Source organism: Rhineura floridana, chromosome 4 (assembly GCF_030035675.1).
Source record: "Rhineura floridana isolate rRhiFlo1 chromosome 4, rRhiFlo1.hap2, whole genome shotgun sequence".
Classification (NCBI taxonomy): Eukaryota; Metazoa; Chordata; class Lepidosauria; order Squamata; family Rhineuridae; genus Rhineura; species Rhineura floridana.
In genome coordinates this window covers 62,464,174-62,485,852 of record NC_084483.1, presented here as the reverse complement: position 1 = coordinate 62,485,852, position 21,679 = coordinate 62,464,174, and the positions used below count along the sequence as shown (strand labels likewise).

At 42.1% G+C, this 21,679-nt stretch overlaps 1 protein-coding gene across 1 annotated transcript in view; it reads left to right on the top strand.

Annotated features, from left to right (window-relative positions):
- IMPG1 (interphotoreceptor matrix proteoglycan 1) overlaps positions 1–21,679 on the top strand; it is a 111,001-nt gene that overhangs the window by 49,215 nt on the left and 40,107 nt on the right. The window contains 3 exon segments of the mRNA XM_061626070.1: positions 1,914–2,161; positions 3,644–3,724; positions 6,608–6,685. Coding sequence (XP_061482054.1) covers positions 1,914–2,161; positions 3,644–3,724; positions 6,608–6,685 — 407 coding nt within the window.

Below are 21,679 nucleotides of genomic sequence, written 5' to 3'. Positions count from 1 at the left end.
TGAGAAATTTTTGTTCCTTTTTTACTGAAAAAAGTGGCGTTCTGATCCTAAACATTTGTACTATGTAATTGCCTGTGAGGTTGTTGTAATGGTATTGAAACACTTGCATGATGACACTTGCAATATTTTTGACCTGGATACCCTTAATTTTTAAAAGAAAAAGGAGTCATACCCCTTACACTGGAATCCCTTATCCTAGTATAAACCAGCTCTTGATCTGGTTGTGATTACTCTGGTGAAGGAAAGACATATTGACCTGGTATGCACATCATATGAAAGAAAGAGCTAACGTCGCAGGCAATTCACTCCTTCCCCACTTGTGCTGCTGCCACACTGCCAAGAAATGAACCATGGTCTGACTTGTCATGTTGTCTAAACATGGTCTCATGGTTTGTTTCCCTCCCCCCAACAAACACTAGCGCGCTGCTTGTTCACATTAAACTATAGTTTATTTAGCAATGGTTTAATGTGACATGTGAACCAGGCCTCTGTGTCACCCCCTGCCTTATTATTTTATGTGAATCCCAGCACTGAACAGAACTTGTGTCCTGGCACTTTAATTAATGTGCCCCATTCTTCATGTTTCTGTTTTACTGTGCAACAACTATTCCTAGGGACTTATCCGGTTAGTGCTATAGTCACATTGCCTTCAGTCTAGAACAGAAGGATGAGATCCTTGCCACATGTAATGAATGTGAGAAATTGCCTTGCTGTCTGGAATTCACCTACTTGCTGGAATTTAACAACAACAGATCATAGGAGATGAGTGCTCTAGCACTGGAAGCGTTAGCCTTTATAAGTACATTTATTATGTAATTTATAACTGTTATGTGAACGCTTCTGCACTTGAGAAATTAGGAACACTGGGACATAGGAAGCTGCCTTCTACTAAAAAGTCAGATCATGGGCCACCTAGCTCAATATTGCAAACTTTGACTGGCATCTGCTCTCTAGGGTTTCACATAAGGGACGTTCCCAGCCTTACTTGGAGATGATGCAAACAGAACCTGGAACTTTTGGTATGCAAAGAATATGCTCTTCCACTGACCTTCAGTCCTTCTCCATAGGTTCAAAGGGGGAGTGTCCAGGCTCTAAATACATTTTTTAACTATATTTAAAAACAAACTTTACCCAAAACAGCACAGGGAATGGGAGTGAGTGGGAGTTTTTACTCATCGGTAATTATATCATAGGTGCTGTTCAGCAGCTGTTTATGCCTTGTACACCATTCTGCATTGCAATTAGAAAAACACAGTGTGCTGGGAGAATACAGTATTGCTGTTTGAACGCTTGGGAAATGCAGTATTTCTCTTTAGGAGATACTGTTTACGAAGGTGTCTGGTTTTCCATATAGGTGAGCAATGTTTATTTATTATGATAAAAGAGAGTTTAATGGAATGCACTCTTCCACATGGTGTTTTCCCTTTTTGCAAATGCTTACATGCCTCAGCCCTGACAGGAAAAAAAAAATCTAATATAATTTATTTTGTATAGTTAATTGTATAGTTAAGTGTTTCCATGTAGATTAAATGTACTTTCCCATTGCTGATATTTTAATGTGCAGGTGACCTGGAAAAGGTGTTTCAGTAATGTAGCCAAGTTGACCGTTGCAAGACTAGCGTGAGTCATATTACAAGAGCTTCTGTTAAGTGCCTCAGTGGCAATCTCTCCTGACCAATTCCAGTCAGCACAAGCACTGTGACAGGATCCGAACCAATGAGAAGGCTGGGAGACTAATAGAAGTTGTTCCTTGTCATTACTAACTTAAATTAGCAAGCTAGGCAATGAAATCAATCACCTAATTATAAACAGGTCTTCCATGTCCTCCTCTGTTACCAAATCAATTTCAGTGAAATATGTACTCAGCATGTATAAAACCATTTGTCATACGCTGGTTTCCTCCCACACCAAAGGTCAAGCAGCACCGTGGCACAGTATGTTGTCAACTTTGAGAGAGATGACTCCGAATGTAAAGGTCCCGAGGATGACATCTCAACTATTGGCTCCAAGAAAGTAGAAAATGAAAAAGGTCATATTAGTATGGAGCGTGAGATGGCAGCAATTAAACCAAAAGTGACCGACCTTCAGCAGATGGTTGCCATGGCACTCCAGGAAGATAAGTCACTATCCATGGATCTTGGAACGCTTCAGTTTACTGATGGTCAGTCAAAATTGTTCTTCATGAAGTAGGGGCCCAATTTATAAGTTCCTTGTGCTGTGCAGCACTGATGCCCTCTGGGCTGCCACCGCTCCAGTAAAATGACTGGATAATCGCATTCTTCATCTGCCTTGCACCATCCAGTGACAAAGCATGGGGTGGGAAGGAGGGAAGAAAGTACGGAATTTGTGGCCAGCTAGGCAAAGACTGAAACAAAGGTAAAAGTTTAATAAGGGAGCAATTCAAACTCTTACAAGTCTAGTGGCGCTTTGTGGAGTAGCAGGGCCCCTGCCTCACACACAGCTCTGCTACGCATGGCAACTGGGGCAGAAAGTGGGTAAGCAGAACGAATCCTGGGCTGGTTCAGCCCTCCCCCCCACTCCCCAAGCCCCATTTCAGAGCATTCTGCTGTCAGTGAGCATCCCACTGGTAACACTTCTGCTCGCATATTCAGAGAGTGGAAGGTCGAGCTCTGCACTGCTGGAGTGATGCTGATGTCACTGCAGACAAGCAGTTAACAGGAGGGTAGCAAGAGGACACCATCCAATTTTCTCCATCGACCCTAACTTCTATTGCATGAATAAAATGGAGCTTTCCTGCCTCGCCCTTCCCTGTACCCTCTGACTTGTTGAGAAAATCCACTTGATTCTTCAGAAAAGCTTGACATGTGGCACTGGGGACTGCAGCAGCAAGGGGGCATTGCTGAAAATCTGAAAACTCCCCTATGTGTCTTCCTCTCATTCAGCTAGTGGTTCATTGTTGATGTAATTATATTTTATGGGGGGGGGGTTGTCATGCTACAGCCCTATGAACAAATGCAAGTGTATCTCAGTGACTTTATAAGGACTTTTCACATGGAAGGCCACTTGCAAAAATTGAGATTTGCTGCGCCCCACTGCAGCCACTGTGAAAAGTCCGTAGCTGTGGCATGGTGAACTGCAATGGGAGGGAAGAATTGCTGAAAGTCAGGTGGAAGCATCTTGCCCTCGACTAGTACAACCTTGGATCCTACCCATTATGTTTTTTAGGTGTATACTAAACATGTAAATGTATATGAATGCAGCAAACAAGGGTTTGAAAAACACATATATTGTACAAGCGTACCACACTTGTCAAAGAGCTAGGATGTACTGGTGCTTAGAGCCAAATGTACCTTCAGTGGCAAGCCCAGACCTGTTACTGTGTAATGGGCACAATGTTCTTACAATGTGAAGACCCTGAAATATTTGAATTCAACAGCTCTTTCCAGGTGGTTAACTTAGTTCTCCAGAGTAAGAAACATCTCTTTAAAATTTAAATTAGTATTGATTGGCAATAAAAACCCAGCTCTGTAATTATGTTTGTCATGTGGCATGACTCCAGTTTGCAACATATCATCTTATATAGCATTTTGCATACTTTGAACAGTAAGCAGCATGCTGCATGTCATTTTTGCAGATTTACTGGGGGGAAAATAATCTCCTCTGCATTTGTCTCATTTTGCAGAAGCCATTAGGCCATCGAGTGATGTAGATAATGATATCAAATCAATGGTAACCGATGCTGTAGGTGGACCTGGGTTGGTAAGTAAATATTCCTGCCTTTGTTCCTTAAAGTAAGATATATATCAGGAACCAAATAAAATCATTGCAAAAATTAATCGTTGGTTGTGAATATGATTAGCATCCTGTAGGCACAGGCTTCTGTCTATGAAACCCAACTTTTGGAATGAATTTTTCAACACAACTTTGTTTTTAAAGCAAGGCTCCCCACACTCAGCCTCCTTCCCCCACATATACTACTATTTTGTGAACTTTTATCTTTTATTTCATGGACAGCTCTGTAACTCAATTTATTCTGCTAAGATAGAGCCGGAGTGTTTATCAGCCCTAGTTCTAAAATCTAGCAAAAAGTTTTCCCTCGCTACTTTACAATTTTGTGAATATTTATCTCTTAGCAAAGCTATGTCTCCTACATCCATTATGTGGAAGGAGGGTGTAAAGACACATGGAAGGTTGCCAGCATGTTAGATGACAAGTGCAAGGTTCATTATAACCACACCATTTTGGGTGTGCATCTACAAGCCTGCTCCATGCTCCTGGGCAAGCCGTTATATATGAGGCTTCTCCTAGCATTAGTATTGTAAATATGTCTTTAAAGATCAGTGCTTCTTACGGTTCTTTAATAGTGGCTAAGCTATGAAGTTTCATAACATGGCAACTTCCTAGCGTGGGAACAACAGGACCGAATATATGAACAACAGGTTGATGGGTTGTTGTGTCTAGACCTAGGGCCTGGGAACGCCGCATGTAAGCAATCCAAGGGCTTGCTGTATGTGACAGCACCATCTCTTTGCCACTGAAAAGCACTGGCCAAGAGATGTCTCAATAGCTGGCCACTTTTTGAGTATAAAGCTCTTACATCACCTAGGAAAACACACAGAGAGACATCAGGCCGTGGCTCAGAGACCTAAAGCGCACAATTTATTTATTTATTTATTTCATTCCATTTCTATACCGCCCTTAGCCTATGGCTCTCTGGGCGGTTCACAGCAAGGAATAAAAATACAATACAGTAAAATAAAAATCCAGTAAAATCACTAAAAACATACAGCTTGAGCATTTAACAACTTGGTATAAAATTAGATGATCCAGAAGAGATCGGCACTGCCGTGAATAGATATCGGATGGTGACCAAGGGCTGTAAATATTTGATGTTTCCTAACTCTGTCTTTTAATAAATATTTTGTTTAGCTTTATTAAGCTGATGTCTTTAATTCCCTTGCCAGCATCAAATGTGAACTTTGGCCCAGACCAAACATATGGGCCAACAGAGCGGGTAACAGCTATTGATAACTATATTTGGAGCATGGATGACTTGTTGGGCTAAAGAGAAAAAGCATTAATTCCAATATTATTTAATTATTTATTGATCGTATGAAAATGTCCTATAGCAAGGGTGGTTGACCTGTGGTCCTCCAGATGTTGTTGGATTCCTACTCTCATCAGATCCAGCCAGCATGGCCAGTATGGGATGGAAGGTGTCATTCAACAATATTTGGAGGGCCACAAGTTAGCCACAATCTCTGCTTTCAATGATATGTTGATTCCTGGATCTAGGAAATAGGAAGGTACCTGTTATAAATGGTGTTACACTCCTCCTGAAGGATCAAATGTGTAGTCTGGGGGTACTCACTGATATCTTGTCACTGGAGGACCAAGTAGTATATGTGGTATGGAGTGCCTTTCTCTAGTTTTGGCTGGTTCATCAGCTCTGGACATTCTTGAACAGGGATAGCTTGGCCATAGTGATCAATGCACTAGTAACTTCCTGTGTGGACTACTGCAATTCGCTTTGTGTGGCATTGCCCCTGAAGATGATCCAGAGACTGCAGTTAGTGCAAAATGTAGTAACCAAAGTACTAATGGGCATGTCTGCATGGGACCATATGACATGGTCTTCAAAGATCTGCACTGTCTGTCTATTTGTCACCAAACCCATTTCAAGGTGTCAGTGTAGATATATAACACTTTAAATGGCTTAGGACCCAGTTACCTGAAAGAGTGCCTCTTGCCCATATTGTCCTACCTGAGCTTTGATGCTGGCTAGGGAAACTCTTCTGTTAGTGCCAATATTCAACTGAAGTCAAGAGATCTAACACACACACACACGCCTTATCAATGATGGCACCTTGGCAGTGGAACATTCCTCTGGAAGTCCAGCTAGTATCTGCTTGATCTATTTTCTGGTGTCAGCTAATTACAGTTCTCTTCTTCCAGAATATTTTGAATATTTGAGAGAGAGGGCAGATGAATGTGTTAATGTTACATTTTAATTAGTTTTTATTATTTTTATATTGTTACAATCTGCCCCAGAATACTTGTGAGGAGCAGCAGAACAATAAACTCTATAAGTAAACACAGACATATATATGTTGCAAAATATTCACTGGAGCATACCTGTCATGGATAACTTTCAAGGCTATTTCTCATACATTACACAGAGGCAAACCTTGGTTTGCAATACAGGGTATAGAAACCCAGGGCAAATCAAGGCTCTTTAACGTACACTTAAAACATATTAAGAGAAGCAGGTTAAAAACAAGCAGTTTGAAGTGGCCTTCATTACACCACAGTTAAGTATGGTAACAATTGCTCCTCTCTTCAGGTTTTCTTTATTTATTTCTCTCTTCATTTTGTTAGATGTCTGAAGTACCATTGGTTTATGCAAGTCCAGCAACAGTTACAGTTAATGACACTGAGGATACAAACCTCATTGTAGATTATCTAGTCCCCACAGTGCCTTTCAGCGCCTTGGATAGTACTGGTGTTCCTCTCAGACCAGGAGATCCTGATTCACCTCCTCCAGCAGATCAATTAGCCAGCAATGGTTTAAGCCCAGCATATTCAGGAATGCCAACTGAACAGTCATTCACATCTGCAACATTTACTGCTGGTATCTGTCAAGAAGTTAGCAATCAGAAGAGTGAAGATGAGAAGATGAAAGACCAGATCCCCAGCATCGCTTCATCAATCCTCCCTGGACAAGGTAAGCTGTTTACAATCCAGGGGACCCCTCTGTTAATATCCTACATTTATGGGCAGATGCCGCCCATGGATGTAAAACATGCATTTACTTTCACAGGTGTCTTGCATTTTGCTCCAGTCACTTTAATGAACTGTGCTCATAATAAAGTTTATCGCTTATATATTGCATTTCAAGTGTTCGGTGGTATTCACATACATTATCTCAGTTAGTTTATAAGGTGAGCAAGCTTTATTATCCCTATATTGCAAATGAAGTTGGTGGGATAGCTGAGGCTGAGAAACAGTGACCGCATTTATACGTTGCACTCAACCATGTTTTTTATGCAACATTAATAAGCCTAGCCTCCTCCTAGGCTTGAATGCACATACCCCTCTCACGCAGTTGAGGAGAAAGAGTTTAGAAACATTTGCTTCCATTTTTAGTTAACTACAGCATTGTGTTGTCCAAACTAGGAATTGTAGGTAATTCTGTATGTTAGTTTCTGAAACAATGCTTTGATGCTGGCTCATTGGGAATTAACTATAGTTAGTGTTTGTTTTTATTTTATTTATTTAAAATATGGTTATGTTTCATAAAAGTATCTCAAGGCAATTCACAATAAAACATTGAAAATACAGTAAAAGCAATGAACACAGCAACAACAAAGCCAGGAGAGACTCAGCATGCTGGTATTAATTGTCATCAAAAGCCTGGAAGAAGAAAGTTCCTAGCAAGTTTTAGAAGTAAGAACAGTTTGCACTTGCCTTATCTCATAGGGAGGCTAGTCCATATGCTAGGTACCACAACAGAAAATGCCCTCCTGGTTGTCACAAGATGAACCTCTGCAGGTTGTGGAACAACGAGGAGGGCCTCTTTTGATGATCTTAGCGACCAGGCAGATCTATACTGGACAAGATTTTTTTTCAGATGACCCAGTCCCAAGTTGTTTACGGCTTTAAGTAAGTACCAAAACCTTAAGCCTGGCATGGTAGTAACAAACTGGCAGCCAGTGCAGTTCTTTTAAAAGTGGTGTTACATGTTTGTAGTAAGCTGCCCCAGTCAGCAGTCTAGTCACTGCATTCTGCCTTAAGGGCAGCCCAATATAGTGTGCATTACAGCAGTCCAAGTCTTGACATTACAAATGCATAGGTCATTGTGGCCAGGTTAGTCCACCCAAGCATAGTCATAGCTGGCATAAAGCTGCTAAAACATCCTCCTAGGTGCTGTGGCAACATGGGCCTCCAGCACTCCCAACTGCTCTTCCAGGAGAGTGCTGCCTCATCAAAAACAGGCAGATATCCTAGCTACCAGACTCTGGGCCTCCATCTTATCAGAATTCAGCTCAGCTTATTAGCCCTCATGCAGCCCCACACTGCATACAGCCATTGATCTAGGACTTTCATAACCAGAACTGATTCAGATATAGCTGATAACAGAAAAATAGAGTTGGGTGTCATCAGGATGACCCCACACTCTAAAACCGCAATAGCTTCATATCGATGTTAAGCAACACTGGGGATAGGATGGGACCTTATAGTATACTCACTCAGTGCCATCATTTCTTGCAACAGGTGCCATGACAAACCACAGTTAACTAAAAGAAAAAGCTTCCAAGCTTACCAGTCCCTCATGAAGAGTAGGGGTAGGAGTGCATAAGCACAGAAGGAGGCTAGGCTCATTCACATTGAGCTAAACCATGGTTTAGTGTGTCATCTGAATGCTACCAGTAGCCACTTGGTCAGTTCATGGCCAAGACATGAAGAGGTGATTTCCAGTTCACATTCATAGCCTCCATGTAATACCAGAACTAGATTTGCTTTGAGCTTAACAGGTTTCAAAGACAAGTCATGAAACTTCTGACCATTCTCATACACATACAGTACATAGTTCAAGTATTCAGTCCTGGATATTCCATTTTTTCCATTTTTAGAGACATTTTAAGATGTCAAAACAAAAGACATGTCAAGACAAAAATAGATGCATAACTCTTCTTGAAAGATTATGGATTTTTGTGTGTTTCTGACAATCAGTTTCTGTGGCAAATGGGTATGCTACAAAAGTGAATATTCAGCTAGTACTAGTTTGGCTGTCTTTATGGTATTTATTTATGATATGTATTTATGGTTTGGCGAAAAAGAGTTCTTCCCTTTTGGGCAGGCTCTAGTTTTGCATGGGCATTTGACCATGCCTGTTCCCCCATTACAGTGGGAAACCAGTAGGCCCACCTCCTCTCATCCAGGCTTCCGAGTGTTTTGGCAAATGGGTCAGAGGGCTGGACCTCTCTGCGAACAGCTGGGAAGGATTAGAGGTGCTGGCTGCAGTGAAGCCATCAGTGGAGATGGAGAAAGTAGAAACAGCATCACAGCTGGAGGGGGGAGGAAGGGACAGAAGGGAGGTGGAGACAGTGGACTATCAGTGGCTGCCAGATGCTGTGGGACCTGTCTTCCTTCAGTGTGTTGTTTTCATGATCTCATGGTGTTGTCGCTTCTCTACAAATGCAAGTGTAGGATTGTTAATTGTCTGAAAAGATAATGCTGAAAATGAAATTCCTCAGCCTAGTTTGTGCCAGATAGAGCTGCGCTGAAAATTTCTTCTTTTTTCAATTATGCACCCTAGTTAATGAGAGAAGCACTGCATTATTTGTGAGGCGCCCAAAGGATTTTGTGAGTGCTCTTTTTCATTCTTCAAACCACCTCTCTAATGATCTGTGTTCTGTAGCCTCCCAGGAGTTATCTTGAACAATGGGGCTAGAGCCTTTGTCTGAATGTGCTGTAGGATTTTCGAAGCCAGTTCCACTTTTCTTCTTTCATATTGCAGTTGCTATACATTCAATAAGACTCCAAGTTTGTCGGATTCATCAGAATGTACTTCACCATGAAGACTGTTCACCTGGCACTGGAGTCCTATAAATTCTCAGCATCTCACAATAGGGTGGCCTATTTATAGTAGCATGGAAGTGGAAGATACCAAAATGCTGCACAGAAAGTAGAGGAAGTTGTGGATGATCTCTAATATGAAGCAGCCTTCCTTAGCATTCATCCAACAGTTAGTTGAAAGCACAAGATAAGCACAATCTCACTCTTTCAGAATAAGATTTACAAGGTAAGAAACCCAGTTTCCCAGGAAGCTAATTGTTCACACAGGAGAAAGTGACCCAAGGTGCTTTCTGTTAGGACTTCTGACAAAATACTCAGACAGCCAGTGATTAAATGGGAGTTATACACTCGGAGTATGAAGGGATTTGCTGTAACTCATTCAGCTGACAGTGAAATGACAGCAATTCCCAGTCTGGGTCTACTTATGATATATTAAGTGCATTTTCTTAATTTTGCTTTCTGGTTTGGCAATGCAGCAGGTAATACTCTCCAATTCCTGCACAGACAAAGGAGAAAAAATAACTTTTTTCATCCAAACCGGGAAACTATGGTTACCAGTTTTGGAACAAGCTAGGGTTTTAAACCAACTTCAAACCATGGTTTAGTATCCTGGATTTTTCTAAAGCTAGTAACCATAGTTTTGGATAAAACAGGGACCTATGGTTAATGACAGACTTTGTTTTTAATTATGGTTTGAAGCAAAGGAGTTGTGTGCATGGCTGAAAGGTTCATTCATATCTTTAAGCTGACCTGTGATTGTCCAAGCATGGCTGTATTGTATCCTTCTGTGCTGTGGGCCTTAGAAAATAGTATAGTCTGTATATTTGAAACCGGACACATTTTGTGTTGATTGTGTTATGATTATCACAAATGGTGAGTTGTGCCTCAAGGAATATGTTTTGCCCAGATACCATTGTAAAGATTGAAACTACATAGTCCAAATGCCAGTGTATCATTTTTCCCCACTGTTATTGACAGGGTTGTCACTTGAAATGAGTTGCTGGAACACCCTTTCATACCTATAACTTAAGTCATTTCACCCTAAAAAGTCATATTCTGCCATCTTCTCTCTTGTGGCATTCTGAAAAAAAATGAATCTGTGTCTTATGGCCAATTCAGCAGGCTGCAGTTTCCACTGAGAAGAAGCACTTTTCTGCATGAACTAACTGGGAAATTTACTTGAAAATAAAGAGTTGTTTCAGCAATGGACGCTATCATTTATCATTTGATTTCCAAGTGCATGCAGCCAGTTTATTCATGCAGAGGGACCCTTCTCAGCACACTCAGAATGTTGAATGGATCAAAACAAATATGGTTTTCTTTTAAATATCATGGACACAGCTTGCAGACAAGAGCAGCTTTCATCTCCATCTCATTAGTTTGTAGACATTGTCACAAATCTGCCTCATGTTCCAAACTGCTGAATGTTAGACATTTCCTTTGTTTGTTTGTTTTAGCAGGCTGACAGATATTAGTGCTTTTGGCTCTTTAACCAAAGAAGCAGAATGGAATTATTTGATTCAGAAACAATTTGGAAGAAATATTATTCTAAAGAATTTACTCCCATTCTATTTCTGACCTAGGAGTGGCCTTACCATGAACTGCCAGAAATTACTTGCATTGGCCGCAGAGTCCAACAAGAGATGCCCCTTTTCCTTCCTCTAAACTTCATATCTTGATATTATGGGATTTTTTAACATTATAATGGCTAAAATGAGCCCGAGATGGAACAGCTACTTAACTAGGATATGTTGGCACAGCTATGATGGTGAAGTTTTCAGTTACACACACCATTTCCCCTCTTGGGGCCAAGTGATAGTTGATGATACAAATGACAATATTGCCATACTTCCCAAATCTGTTGGGAGAGAGAGAAAGAGACAGAGGGAGTGCAACCCTGTTCATTCTCATTGATCTGCTGGCAGCTTTTGTTGCTGTTGACCACAACATCCCTTTGGAACGTCTCATGGATGTGGGAGTTGGGGGCACTGTGCTTCAGTGGTTTCATCCATACCTCTAAGGCTAGTTCCAAAAAATTGTTGTGGAAAGCTGTTGTTTGGCACCATAGGAGCTGTCCTGTAGTGTTCCACAGGGTTCCATATTGTCCCCCATGCTACTTAACATCTATATGAAGCCCCTGGGAGCTGTCATCAGGAGATTTGGAGTGTGGGGTCATCAGTATGCAGATGACCTCCAACTCTATCTCTTTGTTCCATCTGAATTGGGAGAAGCAGTTGAAGTGCTAGAACGGTGCTCAGAGGCGGTAATGGGCTAGATGTGGGCCATTAAATTGAGGCTAAATCCTGAAAAGACAGAGGTGTTATGTGTCCAGAGTTTTCATGTCCGGGAGGTGGGGAGACAGCCTGTTCTGGATGGGGCTGCACTATCCTTGAAGGAACAGGTCTGCAGCTTGTGGGTACTCTTGGATCCAACATTGTCACTGGAGACCCAGGTGACTTCATTGGCTAGAACCAGCTCCAGCTGGTTCATCAGCTTCGGCCCCTTTTGGACAGAGATAACTTGACTGCAGTACTCTGTGTTCTGCCTTCAGCTCCCTCCTGAATGCTCTCAGAGTGGGATAAGGCAGCTGGAAACAGTCATCTCCCAATCTTACCTTGTAATGAAATAAGGATGGGAGGGAGAGAGGATGTGAAAAAAGTGAGCTTTCTCTTGATGGCATCCTGAGCTATCTCCATGAACCAATGCAAAGATCAACATTTCCTGATGAAAAATGTCATAGGAATGCCATAGGTCATAGGATATGGGGCTTTTAAAAAAAAAGTCCCATGTCATCATTACTACGTTTAATTGTGAACAGCAAGGTAAAGGAGGAAGGGTGATTGCCCACAGGAAGGGGAAAAAAACCATTCCTCCTTCCACCTTCACTAGGTGCTCACTGGAGGGCTTTGTACAGTTTCCCTGTAATGACAACTGAGCAGCAGTTAAAATCTATTATTATCACCACCATCATCATCATTAGAATTAATGATCCACTCTTCACCCAGAGGTCCCAGGGCAGGTTACCAGCAAGCATCACACAGAGAGAAAAGAAACAGGGGAGGGTGCCGGGAAGCACTGTGCAGTCATCTTTCTCATGAATGCCCAGCAACGCAAGCACAGGTGGTTATATCCAACTAAGCCCTACTCGGAACAGACCCATTGAAATGAATGGAACTAAGTTAGTCATGTCCATTCATTTCAATGGGCCTACTCTGAGTAGGACTAACATTGGATACAACCCATGGTGATAATGTGTTGGCTTTTACTAGGCACTGCAGAACATGCCTTAGCCTTGCAGCTGCACAACTGCTGCCCAGCGGCACCAAGTCTCTACCTCCTCTTCTTCCAAGTGATTCCCAGTGGGGAAAATTAGAAACCTTGCTGTCTTGACTTAGTGTTCACTTTCCTGTCTTAATTAATTACTATGACCACATTGTGACAGAGGTCTATTACAAGGCCTTTGGCTCATCTTACTCTTCACAGTTTTCTTTATTCTTACTTACTGATTTTCCTTTTTGGGATGTATATAGAAAATCGTATGATAGCACAACTGAGGTAAAAAGCCAAAGTAAAAATTCCAGCTTTCCAACGGAAGCACACTTTGGTGATCTAGGAAATTAATCAAGGCTTATGAACACTTTTTGGATCTTTCTGTAGGCAATCATGATCTCCTTGCTATGCTTGTATAAATCAGTATCGGTGGTACGGTCCTAAAACCAAGCAGTCAGACTCTGTGAACGTGATACAGTCTGACTAGTAAATCTCAACGGGAGTTTTCCTCCTTATCTACTGTATTTAACTGTGCTTGTATTCATCTTCAACTGAATCCTTCACCAGCTGTAACAAAGGAACTGCCACATATCATGGATGTCACCCAATTGGCAATGATAGCAAGGAAACAGGAAGTATCACATTCCTCCTTTGGTGCAATTATATATCATTGGTCCCTGTCAATCTTGCTTGCCCACAGTGATCACTGGGGTGCATGTTTCCAACTTTGGCCTTGCATGTCAGATCACAGAGGAAACACTTGACCCTGGATTACTGCCAGCAAGTTGCATTCCCACCAGATGAGATGAAGTACCTTAGTGCTCAAATTATCATTGGAGTAAGGTGCTACTTTTTCCACGTATAGATGTAAAAGAACCTAAATTACTTGAGACCTGGGATCTCTTAAAAGTTCTTTTGGATGAGCAAGCCTTACCAGGTAGGAACTCTGGTTTCATTATCCTTTCTTTCGGTTCTCACCAATTCTCTTTCATCGCAAGCTGACAAAATAATTGTTAACATTTTTATCAGGAGCACCATTCATTGTCTACCGATACCATTTCCTGCTACAGATGTGTTGACTGCTCTGCATGAAGTCAATGCTTTGAAGACCAGAAAAAGTAAGTCCAGCTATGTATGTTTTATGAGAACTACATCAAGTTTTGATAAATATGAGGCTTGATATCAGGTTGGTGGAGACAGGCCTCTTATATGGACTGCATCTCCATCTATATATGTGTGTTGCTTTAAGGTTACAATGTTCTTCAGCCCTGGGAGTTGGAACACTGAGACCAATATTATATTGTATGAACACTGGTGATGTGGGGAGGGGGGACACGATAAGCAATTTCATCAACAGCATTGATATTAGATAACAAGGTATTGGAATAATCATTGGAAATGATGTTTTCAGACGTCATGTCTATGTTCAGACATCCATATTTTTGTCAGTTCTAAAAATACAGACTTTATTCTGTACCAAGGAAGTTATTGCTCTGTTCAAAAGGATTGTTGTACAGAGTCACTTCAGGAATACATTCATTACATTTAGGTTAGATAAAAATTGCCCTTAAATAACCCATTGTTGCTTTCACATTAATTCAAAATACAGTCCAACTCTTTCCGAAAAACATCTTGCTAATTCACAGTGTGATCCTGTGTGTGTTTACTTGGAAGTTAGTCCCACTGAGTTCAATGAGTCTTATTCCCAAGTCAGTGTGCATACAACTACAGCATTAAGCACTGCCTTGCTCTGACCTATAAGGTCAAGTTACATATCAAGTCTTATCTAAAAGGTGCCAGTTTGAAAACACATTGACAAAACCTGATGGTAGAAAACAACTGAGGAAAGAAAAATGCACTTACCCTCAATGGTACAGTTCTCTTCTCCCACCCCACATTACAGTTAAGATAGCATATAATCTCCCATCTCATACCCCTATTCTTCCCTGTCTTTCATACTTTCACACACTGACTGCCCTGCATTTACATATGTACAGCACACACCATATATGTACACACACACACATACTTAATACATTTTATTACTTTATTTAGACTATGTCCATCTTTCCAGCTCGTTCATGAGATGCCTAAGGCAGCTAATCAGACATCTAAATATAATTAGGAAAAAGTTCTATAACCTGAATGCCATATCCCTGATATCTCCACTTCTTGCCTGTTGGAATATGAAACAGGGCCTCTCCTGATGACTAAATCTACTGATGTTCTTGGCAAGCTCATATGGGAAGAGATGGTCCTTTAAGTATCCTGGTCCCAAACTATTTAGCATGAGGTTGCATGCTAAAAAATAAAAAAAGTTAAAAACGGTCACCAGTCAAAATGTCCGCTGCATTTTGAACCAGCCAAAGTTTCTGAACACTTATTATTATTATTATTATTTATTACATTTATATACCGCCCCATAGCCAAAGCTCTCTGGGCGGTTTACAAAAATTAAAAACAATGAACATTAAAAACAAATATAGAATTTTAAAAACCATACAACTGTTTAAAACCATAAAACACTTCTCAAAGGCAGTCCCCAACTGGAGTACATCACAGGCCAGCCTTTATGTAACAAAGCCATGTTTGAGCATGACCAGGATTGCTTTCTCCGGAACTGGGCAGATATGACACACTGGGATATCTTGGCCACAGTGACTCATGCATTGGTAATATCAAGACTGGACTGCTGTAATACACTCTATGTGGGGCTGCCCTTAAGGCTGGTGAGGAAACTGCAGCTAGTGAAGAATACAGCAGCTGGGCTGCAGACTAGGGACATTTACCACGAGCATGTAACTTCTAACATAACTCATTGGCAGTCAGTTTGCTGCCAGGCCAGGCTTAGTTTCTGGTATAAAGCCCTAAACAACCTGGGACTTGATTATCTCAGGAAATACCTTTTCTCTTGTTTCATGGCCTGCAGAGCTCCATCTTACAGCAATCAGGAGAAGAGCCTTTTCTGTTCCAGCACCCAGATTATGGAACAACCTCCCTCCTTAGATATGGCAAACACCTACTGCCTTTCTTTTTGGTGCTCACTGAAAACTTATTTCTTTTCCCAGGCCTTTGCTGGCTTTTAATACCAATGTGTTAAGTTTCCCATGACTTTGTTGCTGCTGCATTTATTGTTTTATTGTATTGTTAATGTTTTATTGGGAACTGCCATGATATATCGTTATGAAAGGAAGTATAAATAAAATCACACTTAGATTTGTCAGCCCGTTGAATTGAATCAATTAATTTTACTTTATTTGAATAGGACTCTCAAATTAGTCAATTTAGGTCAGTGTGTATTGATTTTGGTGGGACTTAAGTAATGCATTTAGATCAGTCTACCATTTTGCATTTGCAGTGCATAGCCGGGAAATGAAGAGGCAAGACAAAATGAAGTGTGGGTAAATCAAGGGCCACGTTTATTGAAATAAAGCCAATTAAATGCTTGATTGCATAATAAATGATCTGCAGAGACAAGTGTGGGACCTAACTCTTACCCAATCGGGCAAGGACACCCTGCCATGGGAAAGGGGGTGGTCCAAGCCCAAGCCCCTTTTCCGGGCCCCATCCCCACAGGGTGGTTAGGGAGGCCTTCCTGCTCCACCCCCCCTCAGGGTCGCACTACTCTGAGTGGGTGTTACAGGTTAGCCCCAAAGGTGAGCCTTATCCTGCCAACCGGCCACACCACCTGGAAGGCAGGCCTCAGAACCCACCAATCACCTTTAAGGGTGCTTAAGGGTGGTCACCAAACCCTATCCTGTGAAATTCCCACACCTATCCACCACAGAAGAGGACAAGCCTCAGCTTAGTCCCTCTTCCCCCACCTGCGACAAATAATTATGCGCAGGGCACTCTGCAGATCAGTCAAAAACAGACCATTACCCAAGTCAGACATATTAACACCGTCTGGCTGGTAAAGATCAGCCCTTCCACACTTCACCTCCGGATGATTTATTACTCGCCCTGCCAACCAGCAAGGGCAAGCCAGACTTCTCTATTTACCTTCCGACAAGCCTTGTTCAGGCCGCTGGGATCAATCCCACCCCTCCAACTCCTCCTGGGGAGGATATCGCACTAGACAATTATGGTCCCAGGCCACCTCCGTCTTATGGCCGCAAAGTCCAGGTAAGCCTGAATGACAAGGGCTTTCCCCTTCAACAGTCCCACGTCATTGCCTCCCAAATGTATCACCAAAACATGTGGAGGGTGCTGCACCAACAAAGCATAAAAAAGCATTGGCAGGAGGTGTTCCCACACCATGCCACGTCTACCCAGCCACTGGACCAAAGTGCAATGGCTGAGCCACAACTGGGTTCCGTGCCTGGTCTGCAATGCCCTCCTCTTGGCCCAGAACACCATCTGTGGCCACATATGAGTAATTTGACTCTCTCCAGCACCCTCCAACCTGTTAAAACAGAAACAACAATTAACAATATGTTCAGCAGCACAACGGTTAAGGAGGGCCCTTAAATGGCCTACCACCAGTGCCCCACTGCCTTCATGGCTGTGCTTCCACAGCCCAACATAGCTACTATAGAAGCCACACCCATCTGGAAAGAGTGCGTACAGAACTGGTTGGGATCCAACCCCAAACATGACAGTAATTAGAAGCTCCAGTCAGCCCCTCAAAGGGAGAGAGCGGTCACTGCACTCTATTATAATGTGAGTCGTAGTTTCCATAATGTCCCATACTGGGTAATCTGCAACTTCATTATCCGAGCAGCCCTTGCTGGCTCAGCATAACAGTAGATCAGTTGGGATTAGTTATGGTATGTTCTGAATGTGGAAAGAATTGATGAAATGATCCCTAATAAATCATGGCCACAACAGTTTTGGACACAATGCACCATGTGCAAAGTCCATCCCTTCTACTTCTCAGGTGTGTTTGCTACTCCTAATACAAGTCTTGAAGATGGCTATTTCTGTTCCTCCCATTTCAGAAACTGGTCAGGTTACAGTGACAAGGCCCATCCGGCAATGGACCAAAACTGAAACTTAGTCAAAGGCTGACCATCCTGGTGCCAAAGTAACAACCCTCTACACTTACCTCTAAGCCCCAAAAATGAGCCTAAAGCCTGGACTGGACCCATCCTGTATACAGGGAAGAGGCCAAAGTGATGCCCAAACCTCAGCCTCTCTGGTCAGTCTCTGACTTGCGCAACTGAATCCAAACACAGCTGCCACTTACTGAAACATCATCTCCTCCAAAGCTCGACCAGACCTGTCATTCCTAAAAAGGGGGCAAAGCAACTCTCCCATCCAAAAGCCCCCCCTCAAAAAACGCTATAACAGCACTGCATGAAATAAGACTGCCTCAGAGCTAGAACTACATAAAGATATCCAAAGCCCATGAAAGCCCAACAGCATCAGCCCATTCCACTGGCTATGCCTTTGCACACCAGTTATCCTGAAAAATAACCCCAAAACACAAAGTTCCAGAGGGAACAGAGTGAATTTACACTCCGCCCCCAATAATAAGTTCCACTGCCAAAAGAAACCCAATTAAATTGCCATCTAATGCTGGCCACCCTATGCTTCAACTCCCCTAACTTCACTGCTGGTAAATGGCAAGCTTGCACCACTGAGTCAAGCTCAATTCCCCAAAAAGGTAAGCACAGGCGAAGGGCCCTCAGTTTTTCCCATGGCCAAGGCACCCCTAGCTCAGCAGACACCAGTCAAAATAGACATAGGTCAAAACACTGCTGTGAGAGAGCATAAGAGGGTAGTCAAATGGACCCAGTACCCTATCCTCGGCTATTTCCTTATCTATTTTCTCCTGCACCACTAGCTCCATTCCAACTACTGACTTCAAATTCCCTGAGATGTAAAGGTTTTGCCCCCCAAAAAATGAAATCGTAAAACCAAACCAAAAACTATTTATTTATTTATTTATTTATTTATTGCTTGCTTGCTTGCATTTGTATACCGCCCCATAGCCGAAGCTCTCTGGGCGGTTTACAACAATTAAAAACATTAAAAATAAATATACAAATTTATAAACACATTTTTAAAAAACAATTTAAAAACATATGCTAAAATGCCTGGGAGAAGAGGAAAGTCTTGACCTGGCACCAAAAAGACAACAGTGTTGGCACCAGGCGCACCTCATCTAAAAAATCATTCCATAATTTGGGGGCCACAACTGAGAAGGCCCTCTCCCTTGTTGCCATCCTCCGAGCTTCCCTCGGAGTAGTCACCTGGAGGAGGGCCTTTGATGTTGAGTGTAGAGTGCATCCGCCCATCTAGGATACTGACAGAGCAAAGGCAAAACCCATGAATACTAATCAGGGTGGGACCCCTTACCTGAAGGCTGCCATCCAGATCCGGGCTTTTTCCCCTTCTGAAAACCCTTAAACCCCTCAGCTCTAGAGCAGCTGGTAAAAGGATGGGAGCCAGTGCAGATGGAACACTCATGTCTAAATTACACAGGTTCCTGTTGCAAAAGCCCTTAGCACTGAACTCCCAACAGAGCAGGCGGGGTTGAATCCCCTGCCCCGTGGACCCGCAGGAAGGCGCCACAGTGGCAGATTGATGCTCCTCCCTCAGCCACTCCAAACCTCTCTCTCATGCTCCAATGCTGAGAAGCTGCCCCCCCAGGTCCTCTCTCTCCCGCCTTGTGCGCCGCCGAAACAGATAACCAGCCAAGGCCCAAAGCACCTAACGCGGCCTAGTGACCTGTTCCATCCAAGGGCCAAAGCACTTTCATGGCCTAGCAACCTACTCCATCATCATGTCAGGCCAGAAAGAGGCCAAGGGGAGGTGGAGCAGGGCTTAAATAGCCACCCCCTACGTGACAGGCATGCATGGCTATGCCACACCCCAAAGGGGAGGGGCTTTGAAGCCGTGCCAGGTCTTTCCCGGCATGACTGCAAAGACCTGCCATCGCCGGAGCCCTTGGGTCTCATGATGGCGGGAATTCTCTGGAAATAGCTGGTTTACATTATTGGTTCTCCCAATAAATACAGTTTCTTCTATACTAATTACTTTTTGAAATGTTTATTCAAATCAATTTTGTTTCAAGTTATTACAGCCTAGTCTCCGACATGTTAAAAGGTTGAAGGAAACAATTAGAACTGCAAAGCAAGGTCCTTCATAGCCAGCCATCCTATATAGGTTATCCCATAAATGCACATTAAAATGTCCTCCAAGCACACCAAGATGTGCCAAGGCTGATATGCCCTGGGTATTGAGAAGTACACAAATATTATTAGTGCATGCAATTGAAGAGAAACAGGCATTGCAACTGAACCACTATGATTGGTACTATTTTTCAGTTTCTAATTCTGTTTGCTTTCTTCTTTTTTTAGGAATCTTGGCTTATTCTTACTTGAAACTCTCAAGTGATTTGTGCTTTGTTGGTGGTTGTCATTGCTCAGTCCAATAAACATTGATGCCATAGAGCTATGTTTCCGAGTATTAAATTAGCCTATGAAAGGATTTGTCATAATGTCCAATCTATCATATGGCACACAATAGCAGATGAGAACCCCAGGGTTTAAGCATCCTATTTAGGATTTGATTTAGAATCATTTCTCCATTTACAGAGAACATGCATTGTATATTGAGCTTGTCAGAATATAATTTTAAATTGCTGCCAAGTAGTATGCTTATATAGAAACACATGCAAACAGTGTGATTTTAGTTTTTTATCCCATGCTGTAAAGAATTACAAAATGTGAACATCGGTTCCGTTAGATTTTGATTTCATATTTCTTTACCTTCTCTAGATATATTTTTTGTCTGTTTGTGACCATTGTGAAAAATGTTAAGTAGAGTGAAAATCAGGCACCCTGTGTTTGATTGCTCATTTGGTAATATTTTGGAGCAAATGTCATCTGTCTGTAGCAGCAAATAGCTTTCCATCCAAAGACTCTGCAACAGCTAAAGATATGTACTACCAAGGTGTAATCTGAAGCCCAGTGACACCCAGAACTTACCTGGTCCAATTTAACAAAGGTTGCTCATTGACCTAAAAATTCCAATTCTAAGACCTCCCAGATCACTTCCTTTAGCACTCAGCTAACCAGTCCTAAGGTACCCTGTCTCTCGGTGACATCAGAGCAGCTAAGCCAGAGGGGCCATGAGTCAGAAATGTTGAAGCTTGAAGCTCTGTTAAAATAGATTGTCCACATATTTTCACTCATGAGCACACTGGTATCCAACTGGAGGTTTTAGCTTGAGCAGCTGCATTGGGTAACAAAATAAAATATTGAGGCTGGAGCTGGCTGAATCGGTTTCCCATTTTACAAGCTTAAGTTCAGTTCTCCGCATGTCCACATCAGTTTGCAATAAAAAAAACCTTATGAAAATTCATCAACATTTTAGTGTGAATTTTTCCAAAATTGTAAGTAATTATGTTTAATATACACATTTTACCAAAACAACTCCCTTAACATAATGCATTTTGTATGTTATTTTCACTAATATATGCATTTGTATGCACATTTTACCCAAATGCATGCATTTTTGTCCACATTACTTAGCTGGAGAACTGCACAGCAAAATGCAAGGAAGTACAAATTTGGAAGGGTGGCTGTGTTTAAGTTCTTGTATTGTTTCAGAAAGTGCAAATTAGATAGATTTGCATTAAAATGTGAACTAAATTGAATTTCTCCCCCATCCCTATGTGAGGCAGGGATGAGGGTGAAACTGCATGTGATTAACAGTGTGTATAGTTTAAGCATATGATCATAAATTTAAATGTCCTTGGTTCAACTTTCCACTAAAATACAACTCCCTCAGTAGCTTTAGGCAAGCCTCTTCTGTCAGCTCCAGTGTACCACCTCCATTTATGTCACACTAGAAGCTGCACCCCTGCTCACTCTAATCACCACCCCCACTTGCCTAACCCCCTAAAGCTTCCCCTTCC